The 19,430-nt window shown below is 36.8% G+C and overlaps 1 protein-coding gene across 2 annotated transcripts in view; it reads left to right on the top strand.

The window, feature by feature from the left end:
• The window catches only part of LOC111505976 (uncharacterized), a 40,465-nt gene extending 27,774 nt beyond the window's left edge, over positions 1–12,691 (top strand). For both annotated transcript variants that reach the window (XM_023160892.2, XM_023160893.2), the window contains exon 2: positions 12,013–12,691. In XM_023160892.2, coding sequence (XP_023016660.2) covers positions 12,013–12,297 — 285 coding nt within the window. In that variant the 3' untranslated portion in view covers positions 12,298–12,691. The remainder of the gene's footprint in view (positions 1–12,012) is intronic.
• The last annotated feature ends 6,739 nt before the right edge of the window (positions 12,692–19,430 follow it).

The raw sequence follows: 19,430 nt of genomic DNA, 5'->3' as shown, positions 1-19,430 counted from the left end.
CTGCATAGTGCAAAATTTCCGTATCGTTCAAATTCGGAAACTTGTGATTGCATTCCAAGGAATGTTTTGAAAATGTAGAATCATTTTCACCTAGTCTGAAGGAACTTTCATACTCAGCAACATTGTCCCACATAAGCACTATTACAGTCCGGACACTTAAGCTTATTACCTACAGTGGTGTATAGATATATATAACGGTTAACATTGTTAGTTACATGTTATGTTATATGTTATGTTAGTTACAAATAAAAGTGATGATCTCCTACTACATTATAACGGCTACATCCATCAAATTATTTAACATGTCTAATTTATAAAGGAAATAAATGGTATTATATTCTACTCTTCCTAAGATCAACTCAGAATGTTACGCCACTGCGAATGCCCCCAATAATACGAACTGAATTCATTACGCGTTTAATGCAATTGTTTTCGAGATTCTCGTTAACCTCTCTGTGTGCCCTTATAGTGCATTGATTCCTGGTGTTTATGAATACTGTAAGTAGTGAAGAAATTGCACTTGAAAATTATAGTAAATAGATATAACGGCAATTTAGGTAAACACTAACACACTGACAGTAAACGTCAATACATGCAGGGGCGTATCCAATAAGACCGTTTGATTTGTTTCTGCTTTAATGTTCCGATAGCACTGTTTTTTAAGCAATAAGAACTCACTGAATATATAATATAATCATTCAACATACGAATTTTATATTATTTTACAAGCAATTTGAGTATTGACAAAAATCCAATTAGTTGCTTTAAAATTAATAAATATAAATAATAATATAAATATTTTTAGGTTTTCGCAAATCACAAATATGGTTAGGAATATTCTAACAGATCTTTGGGATTGCTTTTTCACTGCCCTTGTGTATATCTCAATCGAAAGTTATCTTAAATTATATTCTCATTCAATGGAGAATGATACACGTTAACATGGTGGCAATGACGTTATGCTACATTGTCAGATCTCTGTGCCCAGATAGCGAAGTACACAATGGTTGGTGAGTGGCGTGATGGTGTTGTCCTCTTCAAACTACTCAACTCGGAAACTTGTCTGCTTGACTCACACGTATTGATTTAGGAGAGACATCACCTTATAGGTAGCCAGAAGACAGTCCTTCTTTATGCGCATCTAGTGATTTTCTCCTTGGGGTTAGCTGAGTGTTACAGACCAAGTCATTATCTTCTTCGTCACCAAATACATAACACATCATCTTCTAGTTCGACATATGTTTTCCAGTTTCTTCCTCAACCGTTTTTTGTTCTGGTAGCTAGTAGTCTAAAGCGTTTCCTCTTAAGCTCTTGAACATTTTACATTGTTTCTATACGTACTATAGTCTATTTCAAAAGAGTGTAGAGTAATAAATCATGAAGTGTCATAAAATTTGCCTGAATTTCGTTGTCGTCCATGGGCGTAGGCAAATCTTAGGATTATTAAACTTAATAATTAAAGTAAATTAAAAATTACAGACATAGATAATAATAAAAGGCCATTTTTGGGAAGTAATTTGGTCTAAAACTAAGTACCTACATGTATTTAGGTAAGTAAAATTTCTTAAAAAAAGATTAAGATTAATTTTAGTGGTTCTTGTAAACTTATTTAATATGCAATTTGGGTTCATATACTTGAGCATGATTTCTCAAAAAAGGGTTAACACTTAGTTCCGAGGTGCCATGTCATTATAATAATCCCTTTTTGACCCTGCCCACCAATCATGCAATACCTATTAAACCCAGGTAATTAAGAAAAAGGGTTTAAATATATTGTAATGGTGTCTTAAACATTCGAGTTATAATAGTAATTGTTACTACACCAATTAAACGTACAGTGATATTGTGATATAGAAATAGTGAAAAAGTAATAAAATGGGGACATTTACTCCAAAGAAAAGAAGTGTAAAAAATTCTCCGCTATCTGTTTGCGAAAAAGTTATAATTTTAAATGTATATGATTGCATAAAACACGATCACCCTAGTTTGTCTGTGCAAGAAAGTGTTGAGCGATGTGCCCGAATGACTGGAATTGGACAGTCCACGATTTTTAAATTATTGCGAGAAAGAAAGATATCAGGCCAGGTAAGTCCATGCAAGAGAAAATCAGGAAGACCAATAAAAATCTTAGATGAAGACACCAAATGTGACATTCGAAGAAAAGTTCATTCGTTTTATTTTAAAAAGGAAATACCCACTCTTGAAAAAATATTTATCGAGATAAGCCAAGATAACGATATTCCTTTGATATCCAGAAAACTTTTATGGAAAACTTTAAAAAGTATGAATTTTGCCTGGGAAAAGCACAATCGAAAGGCACTATTACTGGAAAGTGATGAAATTGTTTGCTGGAGACGAAAATATTTGACAACTATAAAGCAGTACCGCAGAGAGCAAAAGAAAATTTTTTATCTTGATGAGACGTGGATAAACGAAGGTTATATAGTCAAAAAAATGTGGCAAGATAAAAATATAACAAGTTCTCGCCAAGCTTTCATAGAAGGCCTTTCGACGGGTATTAAAGTGCCTTCGGGAAAAGGGAAGAGGCTTATAATTGCTCACATTGGAAGCGAAGACGGATTTTTAAAAGAAGGTTTGTTAAGCTTTGAGTCGTGCCGGACGGGAGATTATCATGAGGACATGAATTCTGATGTCTTCGAAGACTACTTCGGGGAAATGTTAAAATTTCTTTCAGCTGATTCGGTCGTCGTTATGGATAATGCAAGCTACCATTCAAGGCGCTTAGAGAAGATACCAACTTCAGCTTGGAGAAAGCAAGAAATTATTAACTGGCTGTCAAAAAAAGGTATTCAGTTTGAGACGAATTCAGTAAAGAAGGAACTACTAGCCATAGTAAAACAACATAAATCTCGCTTCATGAAATATGCCGTAGAAGATGTAGCAGAAAAGTATAAAGTAACTGTGCTGCGCCTACCGCCATATCATTGCGAATTAAATCCTATAGAACTTATATGGGCACAAGTTAAAGGATATGTTGCAAGGCACAATACCACATTTAAAATGAAAGATGTCAAGGTATTGTTTGATCAAGCCATTATGGAAATCACATCAGAAAACTGGCAAAAAGCAATCCAGCATGTTTTAAAAGAGGAAGATAAAATGTGGGAACTGGACAACTTGGTCGATCAGGTGGTTGACCCTATAATTATAACACCAGGGGATGATGACAGTTCTTCGGATGAAGACTATACTGATGTAGAATAATTTAATTGAATTGTAAATATACTGTAGCGGGATAAGCAATCTGGACAGAGACCAGTGTATCAGTGACAGTGACACTTTTGCTTAGGTTAGGATTTAGAATTAAGGGTAGTCTGAATAATTATTTTCTCGGAAGGTTCTCGAAAATTGTACCTAGTAATCTCTAGAACATTCAATTAGGGTATAAATAGAGTGTTGTTAAACGTTAAGGGAAGTTCACAGTTTTAGTATTGTTCAAGTGTCAAATTGTAATAACGTATCCAGTAAAGTTCTTGTCGTTTTTGTGAATAAATTGATTTAAAGTCCCCACAAGTGTTTCAATACGTAAAGTTCGTTCGTGTGTGTTTGTGAGTATTTCCCGATTTCGGTTCGTATATATTTTATTGTTACATTTTATATTTTTTTAATAACACTGTTCTGCTGTATTAAATTTTTATTTCCTTTAATATAATTTTTATGAATGCATATTCTTTTGGCAATTATCCCACTAGCGCGCCTCTGGCTCAGTATTTATCCGTCGATAACAATGGACAAATCCCTTAAAACAGGGTGATACCTACCTGCTCTTTATGAAACGACATAATTTTGCAATGCGGACTAGGGAAGTGACAGAATTTATTGACGGATCACCCTGTAGCGCTTTTGAATACTTAATGAGATTTTATTACTCTACACTCTTTTGAAATAGACTATAGTTGCAGACCAGTTCTTCGAGGTGCAAAAGTCGCATCGTTGCACCACTCTTTCATGTCGTGGCAATAGTGGTTCCAGTAGTAGCTCTGATGCCAAATTGATCTCTTGTTTGATTTCTTGAGATTTCATCCGGCACATCTCTAACCTGTGCTCTTGGAGCAGCTGGTGTACTTCCATTGCTTTGTCTGGACGGACTCTCCCAGGAATCAACACACCATCGAAGAAAAAATGAAGATTCTCACTAACCCAGTACCCGTCGACGAAATTAGCCACTCGCGCTAGCGAAACATCAGGAAGGAATTCCAAAAATCCTCTGCCTTCGAACCCGAAACATAGTGACACAACTATATCATACTTGAAGACTGATTGCCGATAGGTTGAATTCCGTTCTTGAACCAGCTCAAGATAATCGTCTTTTTCTGGTTTTATCTTATCTCGTTTGAGGTCCAAAGGTCTGCTTCCACAGAATCCAACCTTGCGGTTGTGGCACGTACCGGCTGCCGAATTATTTCTTTCTCCCAGATTGCAGGATCTAAATCAGTTCATTCATTATCATAATTTATTTTAAACACCTGTCATCAATTGCAGTACTCAGACTTTTCGTCCTTTAATTGTCATCGGTGGGCTTTGTCTTCTTTCTAAGATTTGACTGATGCCTTTTCGAAATGCGTAATTTATTTCTCTACAGACCGATTCACATTGTTCTAGGAGCATTCTGCTCTTCCGTCCTTTGTATATCGTGAAGCCTTGGTTATTAAAACAAATTCTTGGAAAATCCCGTATTTCTCTTCGACTCGCTCAAATTCTTGTATGAGCATTGACTTTCTCTCTGTTAACGTTGCTTCTGCGAATAAGGTAAAATTTCACAAATACACTTTCCTTCTTTCGAAAGCAGAGAAGCAGTTTCTAGTGTAATTGATGCAGCTTTTAACGCACTTGATGCATGTCTGCTCTGGAGTTGGCTTTGACAGCCTTGCTTCAAGTATTGCTGTACGAATCCAGAGCTATCACTCCATCCTTTGATAATTATTCTGACTAATCTCTGGAAAGGTATGGATTTTGTCTGAAGGAGTTTTCAACTGTGAAGGTCTTGTCGTTACTGTTGAGAATTTCCTCAAACGAATGTACTCTGCCCAAACGGAAACGGTTGGCTGGCTATGTGGGTATATGCGAGTTCATCTTTTAGTTCTGTTTAAAATCTGTTTTTCCGTTAACCAGCTGTCGCACCCCTACGAACAACAACCCTCAGTAGTCGAAACTTGTGCGAGCTAAGGATTAACGAGGTCTTACCTTTTAACGTGTGATTCCTAACACGGTTAGTGCCCTTGTTCGTCCAGTGTCTTGTTCTCTTTTTCTATGACACGCTAGTTGTTTTTTTTAGTCGTTATTAACTCCTTTCACTCCGTCGCTTAAAATATTTACTTCATCTCAGACATCTTTACTTTTAATATACTTTACTTGTTTAAATTGAAAGCGGTATGTTTTACCCATGTTCCAATCATATTAGGGGTTTCATCTCGTAATGAGAGATATTAAGCTGTAAACTCGTATACATCTTCATTTTACTGTTCTAAAAGTTGTCTCATAAATTTTCGTATCAGCGCCAGTTTTTTTGCGATTATGCGATTATCTCGGTTTCTATAGCTCCAATAATGTTGCCATTCGTTATAAAAACTATAGTGCATAAAGTTTGCGACAAATTTTCTTTGAAGATTGTTTTCATACGCTCGACCGTTTTTGAAATAGATATCAATAATTTGTATTATTCATTGGTAAATACATAATAATTGATTACAATTCGCATATATATATATATATATATATATATATCCCCAAAAAACTACTATTCTATATATATATATATATATATATATATATATATATATATATATATATATATATATATATATATATATATATATATATATATATATATATATATTTATTTTTATTCAATAATACTTACATCTTTTTGTTTTTATAAACTCATAAGATAAAATATTATTTTAATGAAAATTCATCTTCATTCAGTAGCTATATAATTCTTACAATCTGAATTGAAATGAAGTGAAAATATATACAAAGTGACTCACGGTCGATGGTAGGTTAGACGTTTATGGTAAACGCAACGCAGAATTTTCCTGAAAATGTCACATCTTACATTTCTTCACATGTTCTATCGGTCTAAAATATTTTCAGCATTGCGACGTTGCCACTTTTATCAAAAAGTCCTTACTTTATTTTATTAAATAGAAACCATGTATATCAACTCATTTTTCAGAATCGCTGTTTTATTATTATATTTTTTTGTTAATGATGCCCTATACCTATCTCTATCAGTTTTCGAGATAAAAAATAATTTATGCTGAATATTGTCCAAAACAGCGTCAATTAGGACGCTGTACTCTCAATTCATGAAAAAATAATATTTTGATGACAGTTGGGACAAACTCTAAATATTTAATTAACATCAAGAAATTGACTCCATATTACACAGGGCGTCCTAAAATTACTATTTTTTCCATTATTCATAACAGTGGTCAAAAATTCCTTTTTTCAAATGAAACCCCCTGTATATTACTCGATAAATTGAAATCTGATGAAAAATATTTCGAAATGATATATTTCCTGATGAAGTCACTTCTTCTGGAAACAATATTTTTTCAATAATTTGGTTTTAGGTAGCAGTGGAATTATCAAGCTCATAATAGTTTGGTTACTTTTATAAGTAGTTTACAAATAGTTATCGACGGTGTTTCAAAACATCTTCCAAAATGAATGCAAAAGTTGATTATTCAAACGAAGTTCTTATATGAAATTATTTATTACACACGAACAAATTGATCAAATCATTGTCAGAACTTGCAGAAAATTCAACCAAATGTATCCTGAATTAACACCAATGAACAAGAGGAAATTTGTATTGTTACAAAATAATTTCCTTAACTATCGCTCATAAATTCCACCATCGATGACATAGGTAAGATTATTTTCAAATATTATATATGCGCAAATTTTCATCAATTATAATGTATTAAGTGATAAATGATACAAATTATTTATTGTTAACAATATTTCATCAATTCAACAACTTCATACAAGGTATTATTCCTGTTATAAAGAGTGTGAATTAATGGATATGAGACAATTATATTACTATTGTACAAACGTGAAGTATTATAACACACGACATCGCGACCAACTAACCTATCCTACCATAATCTTATCCATATTGCCTAAGATTTTATATTTGTATATTAATATTCTTATAGAACTTATAATATTTGTCTAATTCAAGATCCCCTAGAGAGTCCAGGGGATTCAATATCCCACGGAGCGTAGGGCAACACCGGTGTCTCGTCAATACCGTAGATGTGCCGCAGATGGTGTCAAAGCACTCTTAGGGCTGCGTTATGTCGATGAATATAGGCTGAGATCGCTTATGCTACATACTGACAGCAATGGTTCCAGGCGTCTTGGAGTAGACCATGCTCCTGGTGTCAAAAACCTCTGAATCCATCAGGCGACTATGGTACTAAGGTGTTGAAAGCACTATTCTGGCAGGATATGATAGCAGTCTATTATCTATTATTTTCATTAGCATACTTTATAGGAAATTCCTCAGGATCCAATACTTCATCATCGAAAAACAAATTCAATATATCCAAGGGATTTTTGCCCGCTAGATCTGATTCGATACGTTATTTATCACTTTTTTCAGTATTTGTGGGGCTATGAGTTCATTAAATTTCTACCTTAGTCCATAGGCTATGAGTTTATAAAATTTCTCCCGTAGTCGGTCGGTAGCCGAGTGGTTCGACGTGGGTGCTTTATTCACTCACTCGAATCGACCGCCGTGTTGGTCGCTGGTTCAAGCCTCAGGCTGAACGATCGATTTTCACTTGCTATCGCCCAACCTGTGTCAGGAATCACACGTTAAAATGTAAAAACTCGTTAGTCCTTAGCTCGCACAAGTTTCGTCTTCTGAGTTGTCGTTCGTAAGGGTGCGACAGCTGGTTAACGGAAAAACAGATTTTAAACAGGTTCATCATCTGATCGATTAGAATTCGAACAAATCAGTTCAGCTCGTTTCAAGGCGAGAGTTTCTTCATCTGATGAGTGATCTTGATTCTCATTTATTTCGTCAACATTAATATTGAGACTCAGATACATATATTTCGTAAGTCCAAGTAATATCAATGCATTGCATACTACTTTCAGGTAGAGAAGATTCTTCGTCAATAGTCTTCATCAGTGAGTGATTCTGCCTCTGGAGGAACATACACATCGACTGAAAGATCTGAAATTGAATTGTTGTTGTAATGAACGAATGCGAATTTCGAATTTGAGAATAAACAGAATATGAGACAACACATGAAAATCAAAGTAAATAATTGTCACATACCTTTCTCCAACTCATCTACAACCTCCTTTAAAGCTGCCTCTAATTCATTCACAGTCAAATACTTTCTGAACGGCATTTTATTCACACACACACAGGAATTTTCCTCTTAGATTCGTCAATATCATATTTGTATCTACTAGTTCGTAAACGAATCACGTGATTTCTAGTACTTCTCTTCATTTCAATATCCGAAAAAAACTGTTCACATCAACATTTAACTCCTAAAACTATCCAGAATTGAATTTTGAGAAAGAAAAAATCAATTAAATATCAGTTGAACTTACATCATAGAAACACAGGCGGAATTGAAGACTCATTTTTGTTGTACAGTTAGGCTTGAATAACCATGTATAATTTATAGAATATAGATTGGATGATTGTTGATAGACGTACCATCGAAACTGAGCTTATTTTTCTCCCCTCGAAGCGGAAAAAAGTTTGTTTACACCGTGAATGAACCACTGGTTGGAAATGAGTTAACCAATGACCACTCCTCATACCCTGAGGTAAGTGATCATTGGGTCTGAGAATCATGTGGCCTAAGCAAGCGCCGTAAGCCAAGAATGACAGTCTTCTGCATTTATCCGGTCAAGAGTTCTGCCTTAGTGCGGCAAACCAGCCTGAGATTCGTGATTATTATTATTATTTTTCACCGTAGTGTGCGCTGGTCAGGCCCTATTCCCCGAAGCCCCGATACATTCGGGAGAGCGCGCCAGCATAATCAACCAATGACCACTCCCCACACCGTGGGGTAAGTGATCATTGGGTCCGAGAATCATGTGCCCTGAGCAAACGCAGTGAGCCAAGAATGACAGCCTTCTGCATCTGTGCGCCTAAGATTTCTGCCTTAGTGCGGCAAGCCGGTATGATTTTGAGATTCGAGAGTAGAGAAGACATCATTCCACCAAGGACTCCAATAATCAGAACGACCATCTTGACAGAGTGATCTGGATAGAGTCTGCGGAGTTCGAAGAGAAAATCTCGATATTTTATCCGTTTTTCCTCCTCTTTTCTGACGATATTCGTCTCGCCAGGAGCTGAAAACTTCACGACAAATATCGTTTTGGTCTGGTGGTCGAGAAGGACTACATCAGGCTTATTAGCTTGTATGAGCCTGAGGGTGGGGAACGAATAGTTCCAATAAATTCGGCACTTCTCGTTCCCCACAACGGATTCAATATCCCCCGGAGCGTAGGGCAACACCGGTGTCTGGTCAATACCGTAAGAGTGCCGTAAGAGTGCCGTATTATTTTTTTTTATTTTTTTTTTTTCACCGTAGTGTGCGCTGGTCAGGCCCTATCCCCCGAAGCCCCGATACGTTCGGGAGGGCGCGCCAGCATAATCAACCAATGACCACTCCCCACACCGTGGGGTAAGTGATCATTGGGTCCGAGAATCATGTGCCCTGAGCAAACGCAGTGAGCCAAGAATGACAGCCTTCTGCATCTGTGCGGCTAAGATTTCTGCCTTAATGCGGCAAGCCGGTATGATTTTGAGATTCGAAAGTAGAGAAGACATCATTCCACCAAGGACTCCAACAATCAGAACGACCATCTTGACAGAGTGATCTGGATAGAGTCTGCGGAGTTCGAAGAGAAAATCTCGATATTTTATCCGTTTTTCCTCCTCTTTTCTGACGATATTCGTCTCGCCAGGAGCTGAAAACTCCACGACAAATATCGTCTTGATCTGGTGGTCGAGAAGAACTACATCAGGCTTATTAGCTTGTATGAGCCTGAGGGTGGGGAACGAATAGTTCCAATAAATTCGGCACTTCTCGTTCCCCACAACGGATTCAATATCCCCCGGAGCGTAGGGCAACACCAGTGTCTCGTCAATACCGTAGGAATGCCGTAGATGATAATATAGCACCCTTAGGGCCGCGTTATGTCGATGGATATAGGCCGAGACCGCATATGCTGGACATGCTGATAGCAAGTGCATTAGGGTCTCGGGCGCCTCGCGGCAGGCCCTGCACCTTGTGTCAGGAACCTCTATACCCATCACGCGACTGCGGTAGACTAAGGTGTTGAAGACACCATCCTGGCAAGCCATGATGAACCCCTCAGTTTCCGACTTCAGCCCACTCGACCTGAGAAAAGCGAACGTCAGGCGCTTTGATAAGCCAAGGTCTTCAATATTATTGAAGAAGACCCCATGCATTGGCTTATCCCTGTGTCTCCGCAGAAGTAAGGTGATCTCTGCGGCTTTTATCTGAGCTTTTTGCTGAACGGGTTCCAACTCGGTGACAGAGTTGTAGTCACCTCGTTCAGAGTCGAAAACTATACCGAGTTCATCAGCTGCTCGAGCAGCTGCCCTAAAGAGAAATGCCCCAATTCCTGCTCTCTCATGGTCACGGACCATGCAGAGAAGGGGATCCGAACTCCTGACGACTTTACAGGCTGTATCCAGTACCATTCTGTCATGTAGACACTCCAAACTCAAAAGTCCACGACCTCCCTGTTGTCGGGGGAAGTACAACCGTGGAACGGACGATTTGGGATGCAAACTCCTATAGAGATGCATCATTTTTCGGGTCCTTACGTCGAGTTGATACAGCTCCTCCCGAGTCCACTTCACTACTCCAAACGAGTAGAGTAAGATTGGAACGGCAAGCATATTTGTTGCAGCAACTTTGTTCTTCCCCGACAGCTCCGATGACCAGATCTGTCGAAGTTTGTGCTGATACTTGCCGCGGAGAGAGTTTTTCACTGCGGTTACCTCTTGTGAGTGGCGTTGTTCCACCCCGAGGTAAGTATACGTCTCTCCGGCATCCAGATGGTGTAGGATGCTTCCATCTACGAGCTGCACATCCTCTCCGTAGTCCCCGCATCGTCCTCTTTTGAGATGAACCATTGCACATTTGTCTATCCCAAATTTCATACCGATAGCATGCGTGTACTCTTCCACCACCCTCAAGGACTGATGGAGATCCTTCTCTCCAGAGGCATAAAGTTTAAGATCATCCATATAAAACAGATGAGTGACCTTGTGCCTCCGGTTTCCGGGGGTGCCACAGTTATACCCTCGAGTCTTTCTGAGCGCAACGGATAATGGCAATAGTGAGATGCAGAATAGAAGGGGGCTGAGGGAATCACCCTGAAATACACCCCTTCTGAAAGTGACCCACCCTGTTTGAACTCTTGCTTGACCAGATGTTATGGTGAAGCGAGTTCGCCAAAGTGGTGTCAGTTGTTCAATGCATCTCACTATGTTGTCGGGCACCGCAAGGCATCTGAGCAAATGCAAGATGAGCTCATGCGAAATTGTATCAAATGCCTTACGGTAATCGATCCAGGCCATAGAGAGGTTACGCTTATATTGTATCGAGTCCTGCGTTACACATCTATCGATGAGCAGGTTCTCTTTACATCCAGCGACTCCTCTCTTCGACCCTCTCTGCTCATATATCCGTTCGAACACTCGGTCAACTGCGGTGAGTATTCGTGTGTATAAGATGCTTGTAAACAACTTATAACACGAATTCAAGCATGTTATCGGTCTGTAATTCTTAGGAATCGACAAATCTCCGCTTTTGGGGATAAGAACGGTCCGCCCCTCAATTATTATTATTATTATTATTATTATTATTATGTATAAACACTGGAATCCGGTGTTCCAGATTTTAATTTATTTCATCTAATCTTGAATTGTAGCTATTGATTCAATTTCAATTGTTATTATTTTTTCAGATGGCAAATAAAAATGTTAAGGGTACGGAGAAAGGTGTAGAGCTAACCAAAATAACGGTGAATGGTACTACGTCTGAGGCTAAAGCGACGAGTGCCGACGCCAAGGCCACCACAACTTGCACTCCTGAGGTGTGTAGATCTGCGAGGCAGCGATACCAACCACCGGATTTAGCAAGTGACAGTCCTTGGAATCAAAAGAAGACTTACTTTTTCATCGCGACCATAATTGTTTTTGTGATTTGGATTATTATTTATTCGATAATCAGTGAACTCAAACTGGTGTGATATATATATTTGAATTTTATAGCTATATTTTATTTTTTTATTGAAGCTAATACAAAATACTTGAAATGTTGAATGTTCACTTGTTTTCGCGAGAAATAGAAAAATTGGGAGGATTAGGAAAAGATATGAACTTTTGGTCCAATAAGTAAAACCCTTTAAATTAAAAGGATATATTTTCAGGAAAGATTAATTTTTGGGAAAGAAAGGTTTTGACTTTCTACTTCTACACCTTTCTCTGGAAGATTCCCACATTTTCTTAATAAAAGATAGAAAAGTAAAAAGTCAAAACTTTCCTTCACCAAAAAGGACCACCGTCTTACATTAGGAATTTTTCCAAATCTCATAGGTCACTTCACGTACCAAATTTGAAGCAATTATACCTACTAATTTTTGACTTGACTTTTTTTAGTGCACGTTCAGCAGAACGCTAATTTCTCTTGTGTTCAAAATTATCAAAATACACAAATCGTTATCAAATCGGTTTCACCATACCCATTTCCTTTGATGTTTTTTCGGTAGACAGACTGGTAGATACCTCAGGACCCGTTAAGTAACGTTTGGATTATTCCAATTTTTTTTCGTGGCTGGTAGCTTGAATTTTAAATTTGTCGAGACCTTAAATTGATATGCAAAATCGGATACACTTCTGCTTGGAAGACGGATGTGTTTTGTCCTAGCGGCAGCTCCTTCCTCCCCAGTCCCAGCCTCAATCCCATGTTCGGTTTTTGACCCGTCTACTACCAAACATATTCACGGAATTATCCACTTTCACAAAGCGCGAAGTTTGTATCGAACATGTATTTCGAAGGTACGTAGTCCGAGTACATGTTAAATATTCGTTCCTCCACATATTTCGAAATTTTAGTTTTATCCGATCTATTGTAACTCAGTTCATTTTCCAGTCCGAATCAACCAACTCTTGCCTCCTAACTGTTATTAGTAGTAAAGTAAACAGCTTGAACAGTTCCCAAAAAACTGCACCCATTATTCCCTAACAAGCAAGTATTTGTATCCTGCTCAGTCTGTTACTAGCGGTCTTTTCTTTCATATTTGGCCACCAAATCATATATGGGTTTACCCACCATGAAGTAGAGCCAATACATCATATCTGGTTTCAGGCCCCATGTTTTCTGTAAGTACGTCTCTCTCGATAGACGTATCTTTCCACCTCGAAGTATTAGAGGTCCTAGGCTCCCTCTGACTTGGTTCTTTTGGGGAATGCTGCTATGGTGGATTTCGTTGGATTCCGTTGGATTCATGCTCATCCTTTTTTCTTGATCCATCTTACAATATTCAGTGTCTTCTGCGTGCGTCACCACATTTTTGTATTTGACCTGGACTAGTCGTCTGCATAGCCAAAACGCTATTATCCGAAAGTCAAAGTAACAAATAGTAGTGTCACCTATGACACTACTATTTGTCTATCCCCCTCCAATTTGTGGTGTCAGTATATTTTCTTCATGGCGTCTGACTCAATAAATCTAGGGACACATTATCAAAAGCAACTATTTTCTAATCGAAAGTAATATTTTTATTAATGTGAGAAATGTCTCAAAAATATTTACTCATATCACATGCACAATTATTCTAACCAACAGAAAAGGTACTGTTATTTGATTTCCTTTTTGAATTCAAGAACAATAAGTATATGGTACACTGTGATACACTTTATATCTAGGTATGAATGTTTTATTCTTTCAAAAATTGAGAATTGTATTCTGTTAGAAGCAGTCACCTTTGTGCATAGTTTTTCCATAATTTCACGTTATAGTTTCCTGCAAATTATTATTTTACTTTCCACTGTTGATAATATGAAGTTTCCATTTTTCGTTTATCTTCATGTTTTTCATTCTCATTCACCAATAAATTAATCAATCTGACATTATACTTGTTCAACAACAAACACTTCTCTGAATAAACGATTGGAATAAAAAAGACATCTTTTTGTGTCAAACGGCTAACGCGTATGATAAACATTCTACCACATTGATCCTCAAAAACAATAATTGCAAAAACGATAAGTAACTGCACTGCATTAGCAAACGTATAAGTAAATGCATTTGCTGAATTGGAAAATATTCATTCACTACAAATAAATAAGACATTAATCTACAACTGGCTTGTGTTCATTAACTACAAATAGTCAATGTCAAGAAACTCGTTATATTTGATGTGATTGATATATGTTTTAATCCCATAACAAATGTTTGGAACAGATTGAATTGAAAAAATTTTTTTTATATAATTCAATGTTCATATGAAGATAGTTTTTTCAAAAGAATGTTTAATTTCGTGTAAATCAATGTTCGTGTGAAAGTACTTTTTTTGAGAAGGTTTTTTCTTCCAGTCTGGATCTGAAAAAACTCCTATATGTGATCTCACATCTTTGTTGATATTATATATACCCTTTCAATTCAAAGAAATATTCTATATATCAATATAGATTGATGCTCAAATAAAAAAGTACCTATTACTTTTTATTTGAGCAACCTTAATGGATGTTTTCCATCAAAAATTTTATCTCCGTATCTCTATTATGCCAGTCAAGTAGTTTTTCGAAACTATTGAAAACATTTTTCCCTCGCCAAAACAAAAATGCTGTCTTCCGACGCACATTTCGCCAACCAATCAGAAGATGTCTCGGTTATCGAAACTTCCTCTTAATATTACACAATGTTTCAATGTTGAATCTGGAAATTCAACCATTTTAAGCGTTACTGCATAATTGTCGTCTGGTCCTGTTGACCCATGGTTGACATGAGTTTACGCTTTATTTAATCTTGTCCAAATCTATCAATTTTTTTGCCACCTGAACACCATTTCAGTCACTTTTAGTTCTGAATTTGTTCATAATGCCGAAGTTACATTTGTAATTTCTGAACAGGGGAAATGCAATAGAAGAAGCTCATTTGAAGTATCTCCTCCTGTTTTTTCGTACTCCCCGGTTTTGGTTTTCAAGTTATTACTTGAGACCTTGGATTCTTTTGAGAAAATATTATACAGTGTCACCGATAAAGTCCGCATCAAATGGGAAACTTTTTTATTTATCGTTTTATGTGAAATTTGATTTTGGCAGTAGATTTTGCTTAAGAAATGATGTCAAATGGCGTCTACAAAATAGGTCACGTGATTTCCTTAACCTGTCAAAATTGACATTTAAAAAAAGAAGCATCGAAAAATGACATTATTCTTCAAAATATCCAAAAATATCAAAGGATAAAAACATTTTCTTTTGTAATTTTATACCCACACACCAAGTTTCAAACCCATAATAAGTATTTTATATTTTCACTATTTTTCGGCACTCCTGCTTTTTCTACTCATCAAAATTTAAGCACACCTGTACTAAATCATTTATTTTAACTAAACTCGTCACCGAATTTCTTTTTTTGTAATATAATAATATTTTAAGAGCCTCTTTGATGTTAAAAACAAATTTTGAAAAATAAAAGTTGTCAAACTTGATGCAAAGTTCATCTAGTTTCAACGGGGCTTTCAAAACTATACAGTACTTGAGTTTTTTAATGAGCAAACATCATTTCGTGATTCTTGAAGTCCATTCAATAAAATAAAAAAACTCATAGTATTTACATTTACCTACTCCGCTAACAACACTAATTTAAAAAAACTGGGTAGGCTGTGAAAAAATATGAAACTACATAATGTGTTTTAGAAAACGTCACTGTCACTGAATAAATTAATGCCCATTAGTTCAATGTAATGTATGAAAATTAAAATAATATGTTATCTTTACAAGAAAAAATTGCAATTGTGCTAGTTTGTGGTGAAAACACATTGCATCGACAAGTGGCTGATATTTTTAACGCAAGACATCCTGGTAGACATGTACAGCAATCCACTGTAAGTAGGATTTTAAAAAAATTCAAACTGACTGGTTCAGTTGAAAATACTTTTAAAAAACGTCATAATCTATAACGCAATAATGATGAGGTTCAGTTGGCTGTCTGCCTGGATGTTATCGAACAGGGAAAATCAAGTATTACCAATATTGTAGATAGAACTGGCGTTAAAAGAGAAAGCGTAAGAGCAATTTTACATAAAAATAAATTCAAACCCTACAAACCCAAATTTATAAATACCTTAAAGGAAAGAGATTTCGATGTTCGACTAGATTTCTCTTTCTGGTACCAAGGAGAAGTAGAATTAAACAGAAAATTTCCTTACAAAATCCTATGGACCGACGAAGCTACCTTCACATCGAACGGCGTAGTCAGTTCCCAGAATTGTAGGGGGTGGGCTCAGGAAAATCCTCATTTTGTGATAGAATGTCGGGACCAATATTCATTTAAAACAAATGTGTGGTGCGGTGTTTTAAATAATCAGGTAATGGGACCATTCTTTTTTAGACACAATTTAACTTCTCAGGATTATTTGCAATTTCTAAATACTGAGATCAGTGATATAGTGGACAATATGCCGGTTGAAATAAGACACAGCCTGTGGTATCAATGTGACGGAGCTCCTATTCATAGTTCAAGACAAGTCAAAGAGAAACTATTAAAAATGTTTAGGGGCAAAGTTATTGGGCGAAATATGGAGCAAATATGGCCGCCTAGGTCGCCAGATGTAACCCCACTAGATTTTTTCTTGTGGGGTTACTTAAAACAAATCGTTTATAAACAAAGACCTTTTCGTGATGTGAATCACCTAGAAACTGTTATTAGAAACTCTATTTTAAACATAAACCCTGTGAGTATCAGCAACTCAATAAAAGATGTATCAAGAAGGACAATTATCTGCATAGAACGCGATGGAAGACATACAGAAATGTAGTGTATTTAATGTCGTGAGTCTTTTTTTCGTGTTTTTTTGCTATTAGGTATAGGTACATGTTTATTTTCAGTTCCTTTTAATTAAGATTAAATTCCACTGTATTTTTTGTTAAAAAAACAATAAACACTCTAAGATATTGTTTCCTAATGTTCCGTTTTGTTCTAATTCATATTGTGAGGCCATTTGCTCAATAAAAAACTCAAGTACTGTATAGTTTGGAAAGCCCCGTTGAAACTAGATGAAACTTTGCATCAAGTTTGACAACTTTTATTTTTCAAAATTTGTTTTTAACATCAAAGAGGCTCTTAAAATATGATTATATTACAAAAAAAGAAATTCGGTGACGAGTTCAGTTAAAATAAATGATTTAGTACAGGTGTGCTTAAATTTTGATGAGTAGAAAAAGCAGGAATGCGGAAAAATAGTGAAAATATAAAATACTTATTATGGGTTTGAAACTTGGTGTGTGGGTATAAAATTACAAAAGAAAATGTTTTTATCCTTTGATATTTTTGGATATTTTGAAGAATAATGTCATTTTTCGATGTTTCTTTTTTTAAATGTCAATTTTGACAGGTTAAGGAAATCACGTGACCTATTTTGTAGACGCCATTTGACATCATTTCTTAAGCAAAATCTACTGCCAAAATCAATTTTCACATAAAACGATAAATAAACAAGTTTCCCATTTGATGCGGACTTTATCGGTGACACTGTATAGTCTGGCACATATTTAGGTCTATTTAACGTCCTTGTATTGCCTCCTTCATTAGCCACCTTTTTCTTCATGTCTATGTTGAATTTACTCGTGATTTCTTTGCTGGAAAACTTTTCTCTCGGAGTATTAAGGAAAAAATCGAGAAGACATCATAGTTTCCCAGTTAGTTTTCCGGAAGTTTTAAAAGGATGTGATCGGGGTGTGAATCGATCCAGTTTCATAATTCATTCATTTGCCTCAACAACATGTAGTGAATGCTCACGTTTTTTGTGTTGCTGCTTCCCCAGGTAAGATGGTGTGCATTGGATCACAGCCAATTATGAGCCGCGATCCATCTGCGCTACAGGTCCTTACTTACACTGATTGATGGTGGTTCCGGACTATCGTAAGGAAGGTAAATTAGCAGTTTTGATCCAACGCAAATTGTAACATTTACACAGGCACTGCTCTCAGATCGTTTGAACGCAAAAATTTGGAGATATTTCGAAATCATCTCGATATTTCTTTCCATTCCTTTTATACACAACCATATAATTATGAAAAGTTAATTATTTTGAACGACATTCAAATTACAATTTCTGCGGTGCGGTGCGGTGCGAAGGGAGTGACGCCATCAAAAATACAAATAATTATAACAAAAATAATTACAATAATAATAATGAACCGAGCGAAAAGCGAGCGAGAAGAATCGCGGAAAACTTAAAGTTCTTCGCAAAACCTTCTCGCTTATTCCAAGAGCCTCCACGGGTTGTGGATAATCCGCCGACCGCTAATTTGCTCAAATTCGTGTTATAAGTTGTTTACCAGCATCTTATACACACGAATACTCACCGCAATTAATCGAGTGTTCGAACGGATAAATGAGCAGGCGGGGGGTCGAAGAAAGCAGTTGCTGGATATAAAGGGAACCTGCGCATCGATAGATGTGTAACGCAGGATTCAATACAATATAAGCATAACCTCTAAAAGGTCTGAATCGATTACCGTAAGGCATTTGATACAATATAGCATGAGCTCATCTGGCATTTGCTCAGATGCCTTGCGGTACCCGACAAAATAGTGAGATGCCGTGAACAACTGATCAACTGATACCACTTTGGCAGACACAAGCTAGAGTCCAAACAGATCAGGTTACTTTTAGAAGTGTATTCCACGGGAAGTCCTCTTCTCTTACGCATCTCACTATTGCCATTATCCGTTGCGCTCAGAAATATAACCAGGGTATAACTGTGAAACCTCTGGAAATCGCAGGCATAAAGACACCAATTTGTTTCGTGTGGATGACCTTGAACGTTTTGCTTTTGGAGAAAAGGATCTACATCAGTCCTTAAGGGTAATGGTAGAGTATACGCAAATGTGCAACGGTCCATCTCAAAAAAAGACGATGCAGAGATTACGGAGAGGATGAACAGCTCGTAGATTGAAACATCCTGCACCATCTGAATACCAGAAACCCGTATACTTACTTCGGGGTGAAACAACGCCACTCACTAGAAGTAACAGCAGCAAGTATCAACCCAAACTCTGATAGATTTGGTCATCGGAACTGTCGGGGAAGAACAAAGTCGTTACTACGAATATGCTTGCCGTTCCGATCTTACTCTACTCGTTTGGAGTTAAA

This window comes from Leptinotarsa decemlineata, unplaced genomic scaffold, assembly GCF_025532065.1.
Source record: "Leptinotarsa decemlineata unplaced genomic scaffold, Ldec_3_MD MMD2_tig00078422_RagTag_RagTag, whole genome shotgun sequence".
Taxonomy (NCBI): domain Eukaryota; kingdom Metazoa; phylum Arthropoda; class Insecta; order Coleoptera; family Chrysomelidae; genus Leptinotarsa; species Leptinotarsa decemlineata.
Note: the sequence above shows the minus strand (reverse complement) of the source record. Positions and strands in the feature narration are given on the sequence as shown.